At 34.3% G+C, this 15924-nt stretch overlaps 4 protein-coding genes across 4 annotated transcripts in view; all 4 read left to right on the top strand.

Annotated features, from left to right (window-relative positions):
- Positions 1 to 38: 38 nt before the first annotated feature.
- On the top strand, positions 39 to 12228 carry LOC124451436 (lipase-like). The gene is made up of 2 exons (XM_047002053.1): positions 39 to 979; positions 12193 to 12228. The coding sequence occupies exon 1, from the start codon at positions 114 to 116 to the stop codon at positions 882 to 884; it is 771 nt and encodes a 256-aa protein (XP_046858009.1). The 5' UTR covers positions 39 to 113; the 3' UTR covers positions 885 to 979; positions 12193 to 12228.
- Positions 7623 to 8369, top strand: LOC124452006 (lipase-like). The gene has a single exon (XM_047002601.1). The coding sequence runs from the start codon at positions 7623 to 7625 to the stop codon at positions 8367 to 8369; it is 747 nt and encodes a 248-aa protein (XP_046858557.1).
- LOC124452005 (mono- and diacylglycerol lipase-like) lies at positions 11218 to 12084 on the top strand. The gene has a single exon (XM_047002600.1). It carries the CDS (start codon positions 11218 to 11220, stop codon positions 12082 to 12084), a length of 867 nt encoding a protein of 288 aa, XP_046858556.1.
- A 3273-nt stretch (positions 12229 to 15501) lies between the features above and the next one.
- LOC124451822 (anaphase-promoting complex subunit 1-like) overlaps positions 15502 to 15924 on the top strand; it is a 61109-nt gene continuing 60686 nt past the window's right edge. Inside the window, exon 1 of the mRNA XM_047002424.1 lies at positions 15502 to 15540. Within this exon, the coding sequence (XP_046858380.1) occupies position 15540 (1 nt within the window). The 5' untranslated portion in view covers positions 15502 to 15539. The remainder of the gene's footprint in view (positions 15541 to 15924) is intronic.

Raw genomic sequence — 15924 nt, 5'->3', positions numbered from 1 at the left:
TAATGATGTTCAGAGCATATAAATAGAGCAGTTGCTGTTGCTTCGTGCAGAAAATAAATATTCTGATTGTTATATGCATTTTGGTACACGTCTTACTTGATTTCGAAGAAAAGATGAATTTTTTCATACTTTTGTTAAGCATGATGTTCTTCATGCAGGTTTATCAGTCTTCAGCTTGTGATTTTCTCATTAAGGGTCGACCCAAAAAGGAAGATTATGGAACTCCACCACATCTGTCGGAAATTCGCTTTGCTGCAGTTCAATCAATTGACGCCTACCTATCGCTTAAACTTAGTCATGATTCCAAATTATTTGACTTGGGCAGGACGAAAGGTTTCGTCAAAAACACACGAAATGAAATCGTTGTGTCATTTCAAGGTTCCTTCCGCACTGTGGACTGGTTGAGGGATTTCATAATAGTGAAAAAATCATATAGCGGCTGCCAAGATTGCAAAGTACACACTGGATTCGTAAAGGCTTATAGCCCACTAAAAGATCAAATGTTTAGAAAACTTCGGGATCTTAATCGAAATAAACAAGAGAAAGTTTTAGTCACTGGTCATTCACTTGGTGGAGCAATGGCAACTTTGGCAGCAGTTGATTTGATAAATGCTGGATACCAGGTCGATTTAATAACCTTTGGCGCACCTCGGGTTGGTAACAAAGCTTTTGCACAGTATGTCGACAGAATTGTGAAGGGATTGAATCTTAGAGTGACGTACTTGAATGACATTGTTACGGTCGTTCCTAATGTAGGATATCGTCATGCCGGGCAAGAAATTCACTGCATTGGCCGTGCAAAATGTCATGTATACCCCGCAGGGAAAGATTTCTGCCACGTAAGAGCAAGTGCTATAAGTCATTTACTTTATCTTATAATATAAAAAAATGAAGTGTTGAAGGACTATGGCAGACCCTCGAGTTAATTTCTTATAATGTTTTATCTTTTACTGTGAAACAATTCTTTAGTATGATTTAGGTTAACTTTGGTAAATATATTAATTACTCGAATAAATGATCAAATGATTATGAAGATTGTTTAAATAGCTCGCTCATACAATTTTACTAACACTTTAAAATAGTTTGGTTTGTTGGTAGTCTTTTCTCACGAAAGAACAAAAGTCTCCGTCTCTCTGCATGTGTGTGTGTAATAAAACACTGGTTTCAACAAAAGGTTTTACACAAACTGTTATCGGTGCATAATTTCGCGAGTTTTTATTGAATTCCATCACATCTTGAAATAATCGCTGCGCGTTTCTCTTTCTTGTAAAATTTGATCGAATCAATTTCGAAACAATTCATTGGCTGTAGAATCTCAAAATCCCTCATTTTTGTAATCAGAGATTATCGAAATAATAGAAACTCTATTACACTGTTTAAAAAGATGAAAGATTAACTTAATTTTGATAACCCATACAATAACCCATCGTATTCAACAAACTTAAACTAGACGTGCCGAGATTCGAACCCAAACAAGGGCGATTCAGACTTACATAAATACTCTGTCAGATATACGATGAAAATTACAAATGATGTAACAATTTAGAATTTATAGTTCTCACTTCACAACATCATACCAGCGAATGACGAAATTTTATTAGTTAACTTGATATCTATAGCTGGAAATCGCCTCAAGCTTACAGTTTTTAGTATAAAAAATAATACATACTTGTGTTCGATATGCTGCAGTGTGTGTCTATATTGTGACCATGACCGTAAATCATGTGACGGAAGACTTTCGGCGCGTAGTATTGTACATAATAATATAATTACATTAGCAGATAAAAATAAATTTACCTTAATTCTAATTACAAAATACTTTCAGACAAAAAAATATTGGTTTAATGGTTTTGAATTTCTAAAGAATATAATTTCATCAATCGATATGCCTGTAAAGCATTAGAAAAGTAAATATATGGGAAAATGTGCTGCAGTAATTTATCTTGACTTACCCTAGAACCGCCACTGTATAATTTGTTGAATTATTTGCGTTGTCTTAATAGTTGCCTGTGACGGGCAATTTTCAGTAAGCCAGTCTGTAATGTTGTGCTGAATTGTAAGCCTGTCAAAACACTATTTCATTGGCTACAACTTGATAGTTTACCATCGTAATTAAACCGTTCGTAAACCTGTGGGCGTGCTGTGTGTCGAGCGCGTCAATCTACGCATCAATGCTACAGAGAGCTGTAAACTTGAATATTATATACTTGTCTCCTAGAACTGCTTAGGATAGAACACAAAACGTTTGAAATGAAACTATTGAGAAATAAACCGTGTGTCGTGGCATTGATCCCATCGATCTGTGTTATTTGTTAACATCAGGTGTATTGTTCATAGTCTAGCGTAGGCCGGCAAAGTATTTATTAATCATTCGTTCTCGAGGTTTGTACAGTTTTTAATGTTGTACTTGTAAAACACTTATATGTATCATCTCCAAAATAGATTACTTTTAAACTGTCAACAAAAATCCTAAAGCCGCCCTTGCCAAATGTTTCTGTAAGAAATCTTAACATTTAATCACGCGGGCTCATAAACATTTGTAGCTGCGGGAGTTCAGCGGACACATAAGTAGCTGGAAATTTAACATTAATTTTTTGTCTAAAATTTATTCTTTTATCATCAAAACGGCGCTCGAAAAGACAATATCATCCAACGTGCCAATAATCCTGGGGCCTGTTGGTTGCACGAAGCCTGGATAGTATTATCTAATGGATAGCGGAAATTTTCAAACTTGTAAAAAAGGTGTTTATATTTTTTCTTATGACAAAGAAATTTTGTAATCTTCGAAACAATATTTTATTTAAGTGATTGCACAGTACAAATCGTATAGTTTTCTCTTATGAGAAATTTTATGAACAATCAGAAAAATTTACTTTCCAGTGGATAACGCTATCCAGGCTTTGTGCAACCAGCCCCTGGATTCTAAAAATACTAGAAATTCATCTGTTAGATTAATCCCAAACCTAATCACTAGCCTCGGAAGACTAAATCTTATTTTTACATCTCTAATGTATTTTAAACAATCAAACGAATCGTGAAAATACTGAGCTCGCGCTCCGCTTGTAAGCGCATCTCTAGTGCCCACTTAACTGAAATATAGAATAACATTCTTGCAAGAAATGTATGGTAGGCGAAATGAGACAAAAATATGTCACAAAAATGGAGACTGTTTTTGAAAATAGAACTTTTCAAGTTGCATTTTTCCAAATCCTTGTGCGAAATAAAATTTGCGCTCATTTGTTTCAATAAACCTTTCTTTAGAAGTTTCGAAAACAAGACGCCTATTGTGCGTTCACTCTTGTTACTCAATAACAGTGTTTGGTTGTATTTGCGTGCTACAATATTTGCCAAGTAGCTCAACGAAGTTCACGACAAATGCGCAACATATACAATCGTACCTTTTTTTACAATTTGATGAGATTTTATTAAATTTTAGCTTAACTACGTGCAAGACAGGGGGCTCTTTAAATTCAATTGTTTGAACTTAAAGGGCACTTACCTAAGTAAGAATTAAGAGGGCACTTACCTAAATAGAAATTTCTCAATTTTTTGTTGAAATTTGAAATATATAATAGATGGGCTATATATAATAGACAGCAGTCAAGACAGGTAATTTAGGGGTATAAACTGGTAAATTCGAGTTGTGTGTGAAAATTTTCGTAAGCAGAACAAAAGTTGACGATGCGGTGAAATAAGCAAGAGACAAGTGAAAGTTTGTGAGTAAGTGAGATGAAGCTGTGGAAGTAAGTGAGATGAAGCTGTGGAAGTTAGTGAGATGAAACTGTGGAAGTAAGTGAGATGAAACTGTGGAAGTAAGTGAGATGAAACTGTGGAAGTAAGTGAGATGAAACTGTGGAAGATAGTGAGATGAAACTGTGGAGTAAAGTAATGTAGAGATGAATGAAGCTGTGGATAAATGGGGATGGAGCTGTGGAGTAAAGTGATGAGTGGATGAGAAACTGTGGAGTAAGTGAGAGTGAAGCTGTGAAGATGAGTGAAGTGATGGAGATGAAACTGTGGAGTAGATGAGATGAAACTGTGAAGATGAAATAAAATAAAGTGAGATAGTATGGAGGTCGTAGATGAAACATGAGAAATAAATAAATAAAACTGTGTCGAAGTAGAGGATGTAAGATAAACCGTAGAGGTTAATTAGATAAAGCTGGATGAAAGATAAGTGAAAGATAAAGTAGTAAGAAGATAAACATAGTGGAAGATAAATAAAATAAAGCTGAAATAAAGATAAGAAGATAGTAAAGATAAAGTCGTGAAAGAATATAAATAAAGTGGTAGATGAAAGATTGTAAAGATGTGCTAAGGGAGAAATTCGTAAAATGAAATAGAATGAAAACTATGGGAGTTAAAGTGAGATAAACAAATGGAAGTTAGTAGAGATAGAAACTCATAAATTGAAATACACTTGAGCAAAAGTAAGATAAAGCTGTGAAATGTGAGATGAAACATGGAAGTTAGTAGAATCAGAGATATAATCTATGAGAAATAAGTAGAGATAAACTGAAGTTAGAGATAGAAATGTAAATAAAATGAAAAGAAGGGATAATTAGTGAGATAAGCTATGGAAGTAGACAGTAATGAAATTGTGAGAACCAGTCATGAAGAAAGAAGTTATTAAGTAAAGTATGTTTGCGTGACGGAATTTTCCATTTGTGCAAGATAAGTCAATGTCAAGAAATGGTAGTTTTCTGTTTTGTTCGACTTCAGCTGTGAATGTGATGTTCGGATGTTGTCGGTTCAGATAGTCAAGAAAGAGAGGGACGTGATCGGATGAAAAGTAAAACAGTCAACAACGGTAAAGTACTGGTTTGAATGAAGAACGACATTTATTAAGCCAAGATTGCTCGTGAAAGACATAAATATATCAGCAAAGGGAGGGCCCAATGGACTGCCCATAGCCATACCATCAATTTGCTGGTACATTTGGCCGTTAAACATGAAGTGGCAATTCTTAACGGCTAAAGACAGGAGTTTTTCAAATTCTGTTGCGGGAAAGTAGTGGTTGTTAAAATGTTATTAGATAGTATACGGATTGCTTCATCCACAGGTATGTTAGTAAATAGGGATACGACATCAAAACTAGCAAGGACAACATCACTGGAATTAATATTGCAATTGAAGATTTCTTCAACAAAGGAGAAAGAGTCTTTGATGATGAGGTTGCTTTTAGTAAAGGGTTTTAGGAGTGGAATGAAAAACTTTGCTAGTTCATAAAAATAGTGATTGATGGAAGAAAGAATGTATTTTAGGAAGACCATACCATATACATATTCGTGACACGATGAGTATAGTTCTTTGTAAGTATCTTGATCGATAGATTTAGTATCCCTCATCACGGCATGTTCGTTTTCATTAAAGATGTAACTGTTCAGAGTAAAAGCTTACTAAGTTGATAGATTTAGTCTATTTGATTGTGTTTCTGACGTTGAATAATTTCACTGCCTTTTAATACCTAGAAAATTTTACCTGCTAAGGTAGTAATCCGGTATTGTTTAAACGGGGCCATAGAGTGAGCCTCCGACAGTCGGATCCGTCAATCTAAAAAATTGGTTGGAAATAGAACTTCTTTTTTTCATCCGACAAGATCAAAGGCTGGCTAAATTAAATAGCTAAATTACATAGATTTGAAAACGACTAGGAAACAAGAAAAAAATAGGAAAATATATGTGGATAATTGTACTGGCCAGCACAATTGGCTGTTTACACAACTGTAAATATTTAAATTATTGGAATGTCTAACTAGTTAACAAGAAGTTGAAATCGAATCAATCGGATCCAAAAAGCCGTTGACGAATTTCAAAAGAATTCAGTAGGGCACAACTGAATATATAAATGTACATCCCCCCCCCCCAATTAACGTTCTAGTTACGCCTCTAATTTAGCCGTTCAGTTATATTTAGTTCAATGGCTGTCAAATTGAGTTCAATACAAAATAAAGCCTAGTGAAATCAACGACCATTACCACGTAAAAACGATATTTTTAATTGAAAATAAAACTTAAGCATTTATGCTAATCAATTGATTTCACACACAGTATTACTAAGGAACACTTTGCATGATGATATGTGACCTTGACTACAATTGCACAACTGTCAATTAAAAATTACTATGGAATGATGTGAGCCTGAATGATGCTGTATGCATGCTCTAGGACTAAACTTGGAAGTAACGGATGGATCATGTGTCAGCACTTAACAAAAATGAAAAAAAAAAATGTTTCAAAGATAAGATCCATTAACTTGTGTGGTAGCCATCTATCGTAGGACAATGAATGATGATAAAGACACTTTGGGATGACACATAACATTTTAAAATTGCTTGTCGTCACGCGCGTTTTATCAAGAAATGAAGAGAAATGAGATCATTTCTATGATGTCATTTCTTTTTTGGAACACCTAGTTCTTTGTGCTGTGCAATAAAAACACGGCAATATCTAATATTGTGTTAAGAAGTCACTTCTAGAATATTTGGTTAAGAACTAAACACATTTCTTTATTTACGACCTTTTGTGAAGCTTTTGAAATACTATTTTGTTATGAATGTTTTTTGTTTGGCAATATTCTGTTTGACTTTTATTATCGAGAGAGCTGGGTTGCGCATAGCCATTATAATGTGTATAGAATAAATGCGAAGCTACTTTTACAATTTGATGCCATGGTTTGGCATCAAGCCAAACAAAATTTTTTATCATTTTGTAATGCTCTGTATATATTGTGATTTCGAACATTAGAGTTTTGGTCGAATCCACTTGTCACACCTCTCTACTGGCTAAAATGTCGAGTTTCCTGCTTTTAGAAGCAACTTTTATCATCGTATCGTTTGGCAAATTTTTTATTGAACAATCAATTTTCCAAAAAAAGTTATTCTTGAAATTTTCCTTCTCAAGGAAAAACAAGGTATTCAGCAGAGTAGAAAGATTGTGAATGCTGTTGCCTCGCGGCATTGTCAATATGAGAAAGACCACAACAGAATGCTAAAAAATTTTCGTAGTTCGGAATATTTAATATTTACGATATTTTACTTATGTTTTGAATTTTTGGCTTATCGTAAGTACAAAAGCTCTGCTTCTAGTTACTTCTGTTGCTTTCGTTTCCTCTTTCGTTTCCTATTTTCGACTTCGATATTTTTATTTTCCACTTCAATATTTTTATTTTCGACTTCAATATTTTTATTTTCGACTTCGATATTTTTATTTTCAACTTCGATATTTTTATTTTCGACTTTGATATTTTTATTTTCAACTTCGATATTTTTATTTTCGGCTTCGATATTTTTATTTTCGACTTCGATATTTTTATTTTCGACTTCGATATTTTCATTTTCGACTTCAATATTTTTATTATCGACTTCGGCAAAGATTTTTATAAAACCTGTCACTTTAAGGGCGCCGACTATGCTGAAACGCAGACAGGAAAGGGACAAATATATTTTATGAACCTAACACGAAATGACATTTTTACGTCATAAATTACCGATATTCAGAGCATATAAATAAAGCAGTTGCTGTTGCTTCTTTTAGAGGAGAAAAGATCTGACTTCAAAACATATTGAGACGTCTTACTTGATTTCGAAGAAAAGAGATGAAGTTTTTCATACTTTTGTTAAGCATGATGTTTTTCGTGGACGTTTATCAGTCTTCAGCTTGCGATGCACCCGTTGGTCGACGCAACAAAGAATATTATGGAACTTCACCACATATGTCAACAATTCACTTTGCTGCAATGGAATCAAGTGACGCCTACACGGAGAAAAAACATAGTCGTGATTCCAAATTATTTGACAAAGGCAGGATGAAAGGTTTCGTCAAAAACACACAAAATGTAATCGTTGTATCATTTCAGGGTTCCGACAGCCTACAGGACTGGTTTAGGAATATCCAGACCTTGAAAAAATCATATAGCGGCTGCCAAGATTGCAAAATACACAGTGGATTCTTAAAGTCTTATAGCCCACTGAAAGACGAAATGCTAAGAAAAGTTAACACTTTGTATCAAGAACATCCCAAGAAGATTTTAGTCACAGGTCATTCACTTGGAGGAGCAATGGCAACTTTGGCAGCTGTTGATTTGGTCAATGCTGGATATCCTGTCAATTTAATAACTTTTGGCGCACCTAGGGTTGGCAACAAAGAATTTGCACAATATGTCGACAGAATTGTGAAGGGAATTAATCTTAGAGTGACGTACAAGAATGACATTGTTACGGTCATTCCTAATAAAGGATATCGACATGCTGGGCAAGAACTTCATTGCATTGATCATAATAAATTTCATTACTATCCTGCAAACGTAGATTTGTTGCATGCAAGGCGAAACTTATTAGATCATCGTATGAAAAATTATCTTCATTTATAAAAAATGAAGTTAAATAAACTAATGTAGAAGGATTATAGCTGAACCTTGAGTTCGTTTCTTACAACGTTTTATCTTTTAGCTACTGTAAAACAATTCTCTAGTATGATATAGGTTTACTTTGGTTAATGAATGAATTACTTGAATGATTGATCATTGTGGCTCGTGAAGACTACCAAATAACTAGGTGATACAATTTAAATAATACTTTAATTCTTCTAACGACTAAACTGTTAATTGTTGATTAAATAATCATTGATCACTTTTCACACAAAGGTCTATTGTTGCAATGAAACAATCAGATTTGACAAAAATCACTCCCTCTATGTTACAAACCATCATTTTTGTGGGTAATCTCAAGAAAGAACGAAAGTCTCTGTCTTTGTGCGAGTGAGTGTGAAATAAAACAATGGTATTGACAAAATGAAGGTTTTGCACAAACTGTTATCGGTGTATAATTTCGCAAACTTTCATTAAATGCGTTCAAATATATGCTCATAATGATCGCTGTATGTTTTTCATTTTTATAAATATTGATTGGATTAATTTCGAAAAATTCATTGGCTAGACGTAGAAATGAAGAAAAATAAGATGATTTCTATGATGTCATTTCTTCTTTTTTTTCTGGACACCTATAGTTCTTGATCCTGTAGCAATAATAAATAGGAATATCTAATAAAGTCTAAAATACCTTGTTGCTAACTGAAAACATTCCTTCATCTACAAACATTTGAGGCTTTTGAATTACTATTTTGTTTTTTGTATTGAACATTTTGTTTTACTTCCATCAACCAGAGGGCTGGCTTGTGCATAGCCTGTATAACGTGTATAGAAGAGTGGGGGGAGGGAGACAATGTTAATGTACGCATCTTTTAATCTCTAAGAAACAATTGGTTTCAAAAGAACTTAATGAAAAAAAAACATGCATATATGAATAAAAACCTTTATCATTTTTCGAGCTAGCAACAATACAGACAGTGAGCTTGACTATGTTAGTTCAGTTGGCTATCAGTCGAAATCCGTCTAACCAATCACAATAAAACAAATATTCAAATGAATCAATTGTATGATAGCAATTGGACTCCCTTATACGTCCGGCCACCCCTCTTATCAGTCGAGATCATTCCAGACTGTCCACTGATCTGGCCATTGACCAATAAAATAAGCGTTTTTAGCGTTCATGGACTCCTTTATCTGTTGAACCAGTCAAGCCACCCCGCTTATCAGTCGGTTATTCCAGGTCAATTAAAATTCAACTGATCTGGTTACCAACGAGATATTCATTGGATTAGTCATTAGTTTTCAATAATAAATAAAGTCGGATTTTTATCATGAAGTAAATGCGATAATAAAGTAAGAATAATTGATGAATTTTTAATTAATATGAATAGGTAGTTTTTGAATTTCAAACATCAGTCGAGCGACGGATTTGACATACTCTAGATCCGCCCCTGGCTTTCTGTTATTGTAAGTAAATAGAACTTTACGTAATGTCTTGGATAAAGAGATGTAGTTTATAAATAGCGATCGTATCGTTCTCTGTGATATCTCTACTTGTAGGTGTTAACAAAACTTAACACTTTGTAGCAGATGAGTTATGAGTGAAAATATTTAGATGAAAACCGGCGACGGTATGTCCAATGAGCAGACGATAATCACAAGTTAAAATATGCAATATGCTATAGTCACCACAGTCAGACTACGTTGCACTACTCCGGATCGGTCTGAAAACGGCGCAAAAAAGTAACAAAACCGGGTTGCGTTTATACTGCGCCGGAGCGGAATTGTTTGAAAACATTTTCCTTTTTCCGGAGCGATATGACCACACTTTCTAAACGTGGTCGAACGAAAACGGAGCGCAACGCATTGTCTTGTAAACAGTTAGTCATTAATATTTCGCTACACATATTTAGCACACTGATTCCGTTGTAATTATTGAAAATATATGTTTTTTATGACTTATGTCAAGTGATATAAACATCTAGTAATATGCCAATAACAAACGGCGCCATCTTTCACAAACAACTAACTAATTTTGACAGCAAGAGACAATATGTGTTAACACTACCCAAACTGTAGCAGAATTTAAACGGATTATTATAAACGCAGTAAAACTATGCCATCACTTTTTTGCTCAGGTGTAAAGTAAACGTAGTTTTAAATATGCCGCAGAAGGGCGTAAGGTTTTCAGTTGAAAAAGGCATTTTTAAAAGTTCGATACTTATTTATGTAAAAGTTCAATATTTTTTAATGTAAAAGTTCAATACTTATTTATGTAAAAGTTCAATACTTATTTATGAGATGTTAGTTTCTCTGTATAAGGAATCTGTATTTATTTTAACTGAGACTACGGCTTTTTATGCACGTTGACGGTTTTTAGTGGTTGATAACTAATGGAGAAATGCACAAGTTGTAGCATTTGAACGAAAGCAACTCACAAAATTCGCTCTTATAACATACAATGTGCACTTACATGAATTAATATGTTCAAATTGCAAATTGAACGCGTCTTTAGAACTCGTAAATACAGATACTACTTTATGATTTAACACAAAAACATTCCAAATTCCACATTCTATATTTTACATTTTATCGATTTTTATGAACCTGTCACTTAATTTAAAGGGCGTCGAGTATGCGAAACTCAGACAGTAATGGGGCAAAGTTTTTTATGAACCTGTCAATAAATATGATATTTTACGTCAAAAAATTTCAGATATTGAGAGAATATAAATAGAACAGTTGCTGTTGCTTCGTGAAGAGGATAAAAATTCTGATTGTTATGTACATTTTGTCAAACGTCTTAATTGATTTCAAAGAAAAGATGAAGTTTTTCATACTTTTGTTAAACATGATATTCTTCATGCAGGTTTATCAGTCTTCAGCTTGTGAAGCACCCGTTGGTCATTTTTGTCATTCTGGTAGAATTTATCAATGTGGCAAAGGAACATATCAAAATCGAAGAGGAAAAATATCATGCAAAACTTGCCCACTTTGTACATTTTGTCTCTCAACTGGACCTGTAATACCCAACAAGGAAATTTATGGAGCACCACGACACCTCGTGAAAATTCGCTTTGCTGCAATTAAGTCAAATGAAGCCTACACGAAGAGTAAACATAGTTATGATTCACAATTATTTGAAAACGGTAGGATGAAAGGTTTTGTCGAAAACACCCGGGAAGTGATTGTTGTATCATTTCAGGGTTCTGACGGCCCTCTGGACTGGTTTAGGAATCTCAAGTTCTTCAAACAAAGATATTCGAGCTGCCAAAGATGCAAAATACACACTGGATTCTTTGAGGCTTATAGCCCGCTGAGAGACGAAATGCTTAAAAAAGTCAACAATTTTTATCAAGAACATCCCAAGAAAGTTTTAGTGACAGGTTATTCACTTGGAGGAGCGATGGCGACTTTGGCAGCAGTTGATTTGGTCAATGCTAGATATACTGTCGATTTAATAACCTTTGGCTCATCTAGGGTTGGTAACGAAGAATTTGCAAAGTATGTCGACAGAATTGTGACGGGATTGAATCTTAGAGTAACGTATAGGGGCGACTCTAATACGATCTTTCCTTTTACTGGATATTGGCATGTTGGGCAAGAAATTCATTGCATTGGTCGTAATAAATGCCATGTATACCCAGCAGAGGTAGATTTGTGCCATCTAAGAGCAAACATTTTCGATCATTATATGAAAAATTATCTCCAAATATAAAAAAATGAAGTTAAATAGATTGCTGTAGAAGGATTAGGGCAGAACTATGAGTTTGCCTCTTAAAATGTTTTATCGTTTAATGTAAAACAATTCTTTAGTATGATGTAGGTTAACTTTGGTAAATAATTAAATAAATTGCTTCAATTGTTGTTAATAAAGAGTTTAAAAACTTCCCACAAAACTCGCTGATACAATTTAAATAATACTTTAATTCTTCCAACGACCAAACTATTGTTCAATAAATAATCATTCATCACTTTCAACACAAAGGTCTATGATCGCAATGAAATAATCACATTTGACAAAATCCCCACTCATTGTTACAGACGAACATTTTGTGGGTAGTCTGATCTCAAGAAAGAAAAAAAAGCCTCCGTCTTTGTGCATTTGAGTGTGAAATAAAATGCTGGACTTAAATAAAATGACGGTTTTAAACAAACTGTTATCGGTGTATAATTTTTAGAGTTTTCACCGAATTCAATCAAAAAGCTATATGCTCAAAATGATTGCTGTATGTTTCTCTTTCTTATAAAATTTGATCGGACGAATTTTGAAACAATTCAATGGCTAGAAACTCTAAAACCTTCCTTTTTGTAATCAGATAATTCTGTTTGTAAAACAATCTTGCTGTAATTTGCATGCAAGAGACGTTCTGGTACCAGTTTGAGTTTGTTTCAGTTACATCAATTGCTGTTACTTTACTTCAAAGAATATAAATTCCAAGAATTATACAATTTGGGGCGTCTTACTTGATTTCGACGTAAAAAGACGATGGTTTTCATTCTTTTGCCAAGCAGACGCTTTATTCTGGCTTATCAGTTCACAGCTTAATGTTAAGCACCCGTTGGTCATTGTCCTTGGATAAATAATCCATCATCTTCTGTAAAATGTGGCAAAGGAAACTATCAAGATCAAAGAGGTCAAACACCTTGCAAATAGTGTTAGTTTGGTGAATACAATATTCAAAGTTTGCTCAGTTGGTCATTCTGGACTTCGAAATAATAATCATCAGAAAATTTCGTGATGGAGTGTATCAACACCAAAGAGGAAAAACATTTTGTGCAAGTTTGCACAATTGGTAGAGTTTTCTCTCAATAGGACTCGTAAAAGTAAACATAAACACTCAGGTCACACTACACAACAAATTGTTAGTGATTTTACCTGTTGTTAATCATACATTGCAAAGTACACATTGAATTTTTTGTCACGAATAAATCACTGAAACAGCAAATGCTCGCTAAAGTAAACGCTTTTTTTCTTTAAGTCATTGTTAGGGGGGGGGGGGAATTTATTGTGTCGGTCCAGGCCAAAACGTTGAACACCCCACAGACAAACATCCAAACGAAGATGCCACACGCGTAATAGGAAGCATTTTCGATCATATTAGGACAAATTATCTTTCAATATAAAATAAATGGAGTATGGATTAATTTAGAAGGATTATGGCAAAAGCTAAAGCTCATTTCGTTAATTCTTGTCACTATGATGTTTTGTCTTTTCATGTGGCGATATTAGCTACTTAAATCAACTTCTCTACAATGGAAGTGTTATTGTGCTACATGAAAAATCCTCTTCAGTTTAAATTTTCAAATCGTGAATCAGCAGACTGTGGTCCCTTTAAAGAATGAACAGGAACAACGTGTGAACAGCGACCTAGACCCAATCTACAAGATATTTGACTTCGCCAAAAAATATTTGACGTCGTAAAAATGCTCACAGTGAAAAATTTCTTTATGTAGTCAAAGCATGCGCTTATTATTACTGTACACTCTTTTTTTAAGTAATTTTATAACAACTTAGGATTTAAAGAAGCTTCTTTTCCTAAGAGAGTAAAGCCAATTACTCATTCTTACAGGAAAACAGTTTTGCGGGCACTCTGTTCCCAAGAGGCCTCTGTCTTTCTGCCTATGAGTGTAAAATAAAAACGCTGGTCTATAGACCAAATGATAGTTTTACAAAAACTGTTATATCGGTGTATTATTTCGTGAGTTTTTATTGAATTCATCCGAATATATATGGTCAATATGATCGCTGTATGTTTGTAGATGTAAATCGTCCAGGTTAGTATAGTCCTGAGAAGGACTGTTTTTGTTGTTGGTGTAGACAGAGTAAAAAGAAAATAAATTTTTATTCTGAAGATGGCTACCGCTAAGGTTGTCGAAACGTCAGTCAACAACAACAAAAACAGTCCTTCTCAGGACTATACCAACTTGGACGATCTACATCTACATATATGTAACGATACTCCCGGGTTCAAACCATTTACTTTATTATGATCGCTGTATGTTTCTCTTTCATATAAAATTTGATCGGATGAATTTCGCAACAATTCAATGGCTAGAAATTCAAAAACCATCATTTTGATAGCTAATCAGGTAATTCTGTTTGTAAAACAATCTTGCTTTAATTTGTTTGCAAGAGAAATTCTGGTACCATAATAGATATAAATTCCGAATTAAAAAGATGACGGTATATGTTAAATGTTTGACGATGTAGATTATTAAGGTCAGTGCCGTTTTGAGAAGGACATGTTGTTGTTGGTGTTTAGCGACGTTTCGACAACGTTCGCAGTGGTAATCTTACTTCAGTGGAGTATGTCTTGAGAGTTAAGACAAAAAGTTACGCTTTTACATAAGTCATGATTTTGATAGGATGCACTTCAATGTGCTTCAACATTTTCCGCAATATTCATAATGGTCGCTAATTTGATAGCTATAGCAGTTTTTTAGCATTTTATGTGTAAAGCAAGAGAAAATGATGTCGGTACCTTACTCAGACATGTCACATTCATGCACGATTTTAAGAATTTTCCTTTTTGTTAAAGGAAGTATTTGCTCCCGGCTAGGTTTGTAATCGTGGGCTCAAATCCCGCGTAAATCAAAAACAGAAAGAATTGAAGAATATATTTGTACTGTACAAGTTTAAAGTTTAAACCGAGGAACTTTCAATTTAACTGCACTAAAGCGGCGTGTTACACCGAAGTAACTTGTTTACAAGCAAGGGATTCGATGTTTTTATTTCAATGTTTGTAATCAGTGATTTCTCCAGTTTTGTACCCTACGGTCGTGAAATTGTCAGACTCGAACCACGTGTTAAGACTTTTGGTGAAAAGTGTGACAGCTTACATGAACCGTGGGGCGATGAAAGTATAAGAAAAAAGGTAAATTTGAACATTTAGTCTGATGGCTGATCATGGTAGTGGGCAAGTGGCCAGAAGGCACATGTAACTGCTCTTTAAATCAGATACCAAATGTTTATTTTATTTACAGACAGAGTTTTGGCAGTTGAGACACTCTCTTGAGGACTTTGATGACATCGAAGATGAGATTTATGTTTGTGGTCACACAGCTGTTTGGAGTTCACGCACTGGAGACTCAAAAGTTCTGCACAAATCCTTCACTGTGGAATCACCAATAACAGATGCCTTGTGGTGTGTGTTTCGTACTAAAGACACAAGTAAGTGTCAGCTTGAATAAAATCTTAAAAGTTTTTAATTTCAATGTTTTAAATTAGTTAATACGGCCTGTCAATGCAGTTTTGCTAGCAATAAGCCATGTTGAAAACTTGTGTTTAAGTTTTTACTTCATTTTACTACATGAGTTTTCTTTTTCAATTGAGCTGCCTTTAGTTTCATCAAGGGGTATATAGAAGGGGGGCACTCAGTCCCCCCTTTTTTGAGTTTTTTGTAAAGTTAGGGGTGCTCAGCCTTCTTTTACAATTGTTCAACAACTCATGATTTCGACGTGTTAAGCAGTTATTTAATTTTTTTACCTCCAATGAGCTCATGATTTTGTGATTTTATAGGCTTGATCATTCCTATATGTACCAGTAAATGCAGGC

The sequence above is a fragment of the Xenia sp. Carnegie-2017 genome, unplaced genomic scaffold (genome assembly GCF_021976095.1).
Source record: "Xenia sp. Carnegie-2017 unplaced genomic scaffold, XeniaSp_v1 HiC_scaffold_24, whole genome shotgun sequence".
In the NCBI taxonomy this organism is placed as follows: Eukaryota; Metazoa; Cnidaria; class Anthozoa; order Malacalcyonacea; family Xeniidae; genus Xenia; species Xenia sp. Carnegie-2017.
The sequence above is the reverse complement of the archived record's forward strand: the minus strand, read 5'-3'. Positions and strand labels throughout refer to the sequence as shown.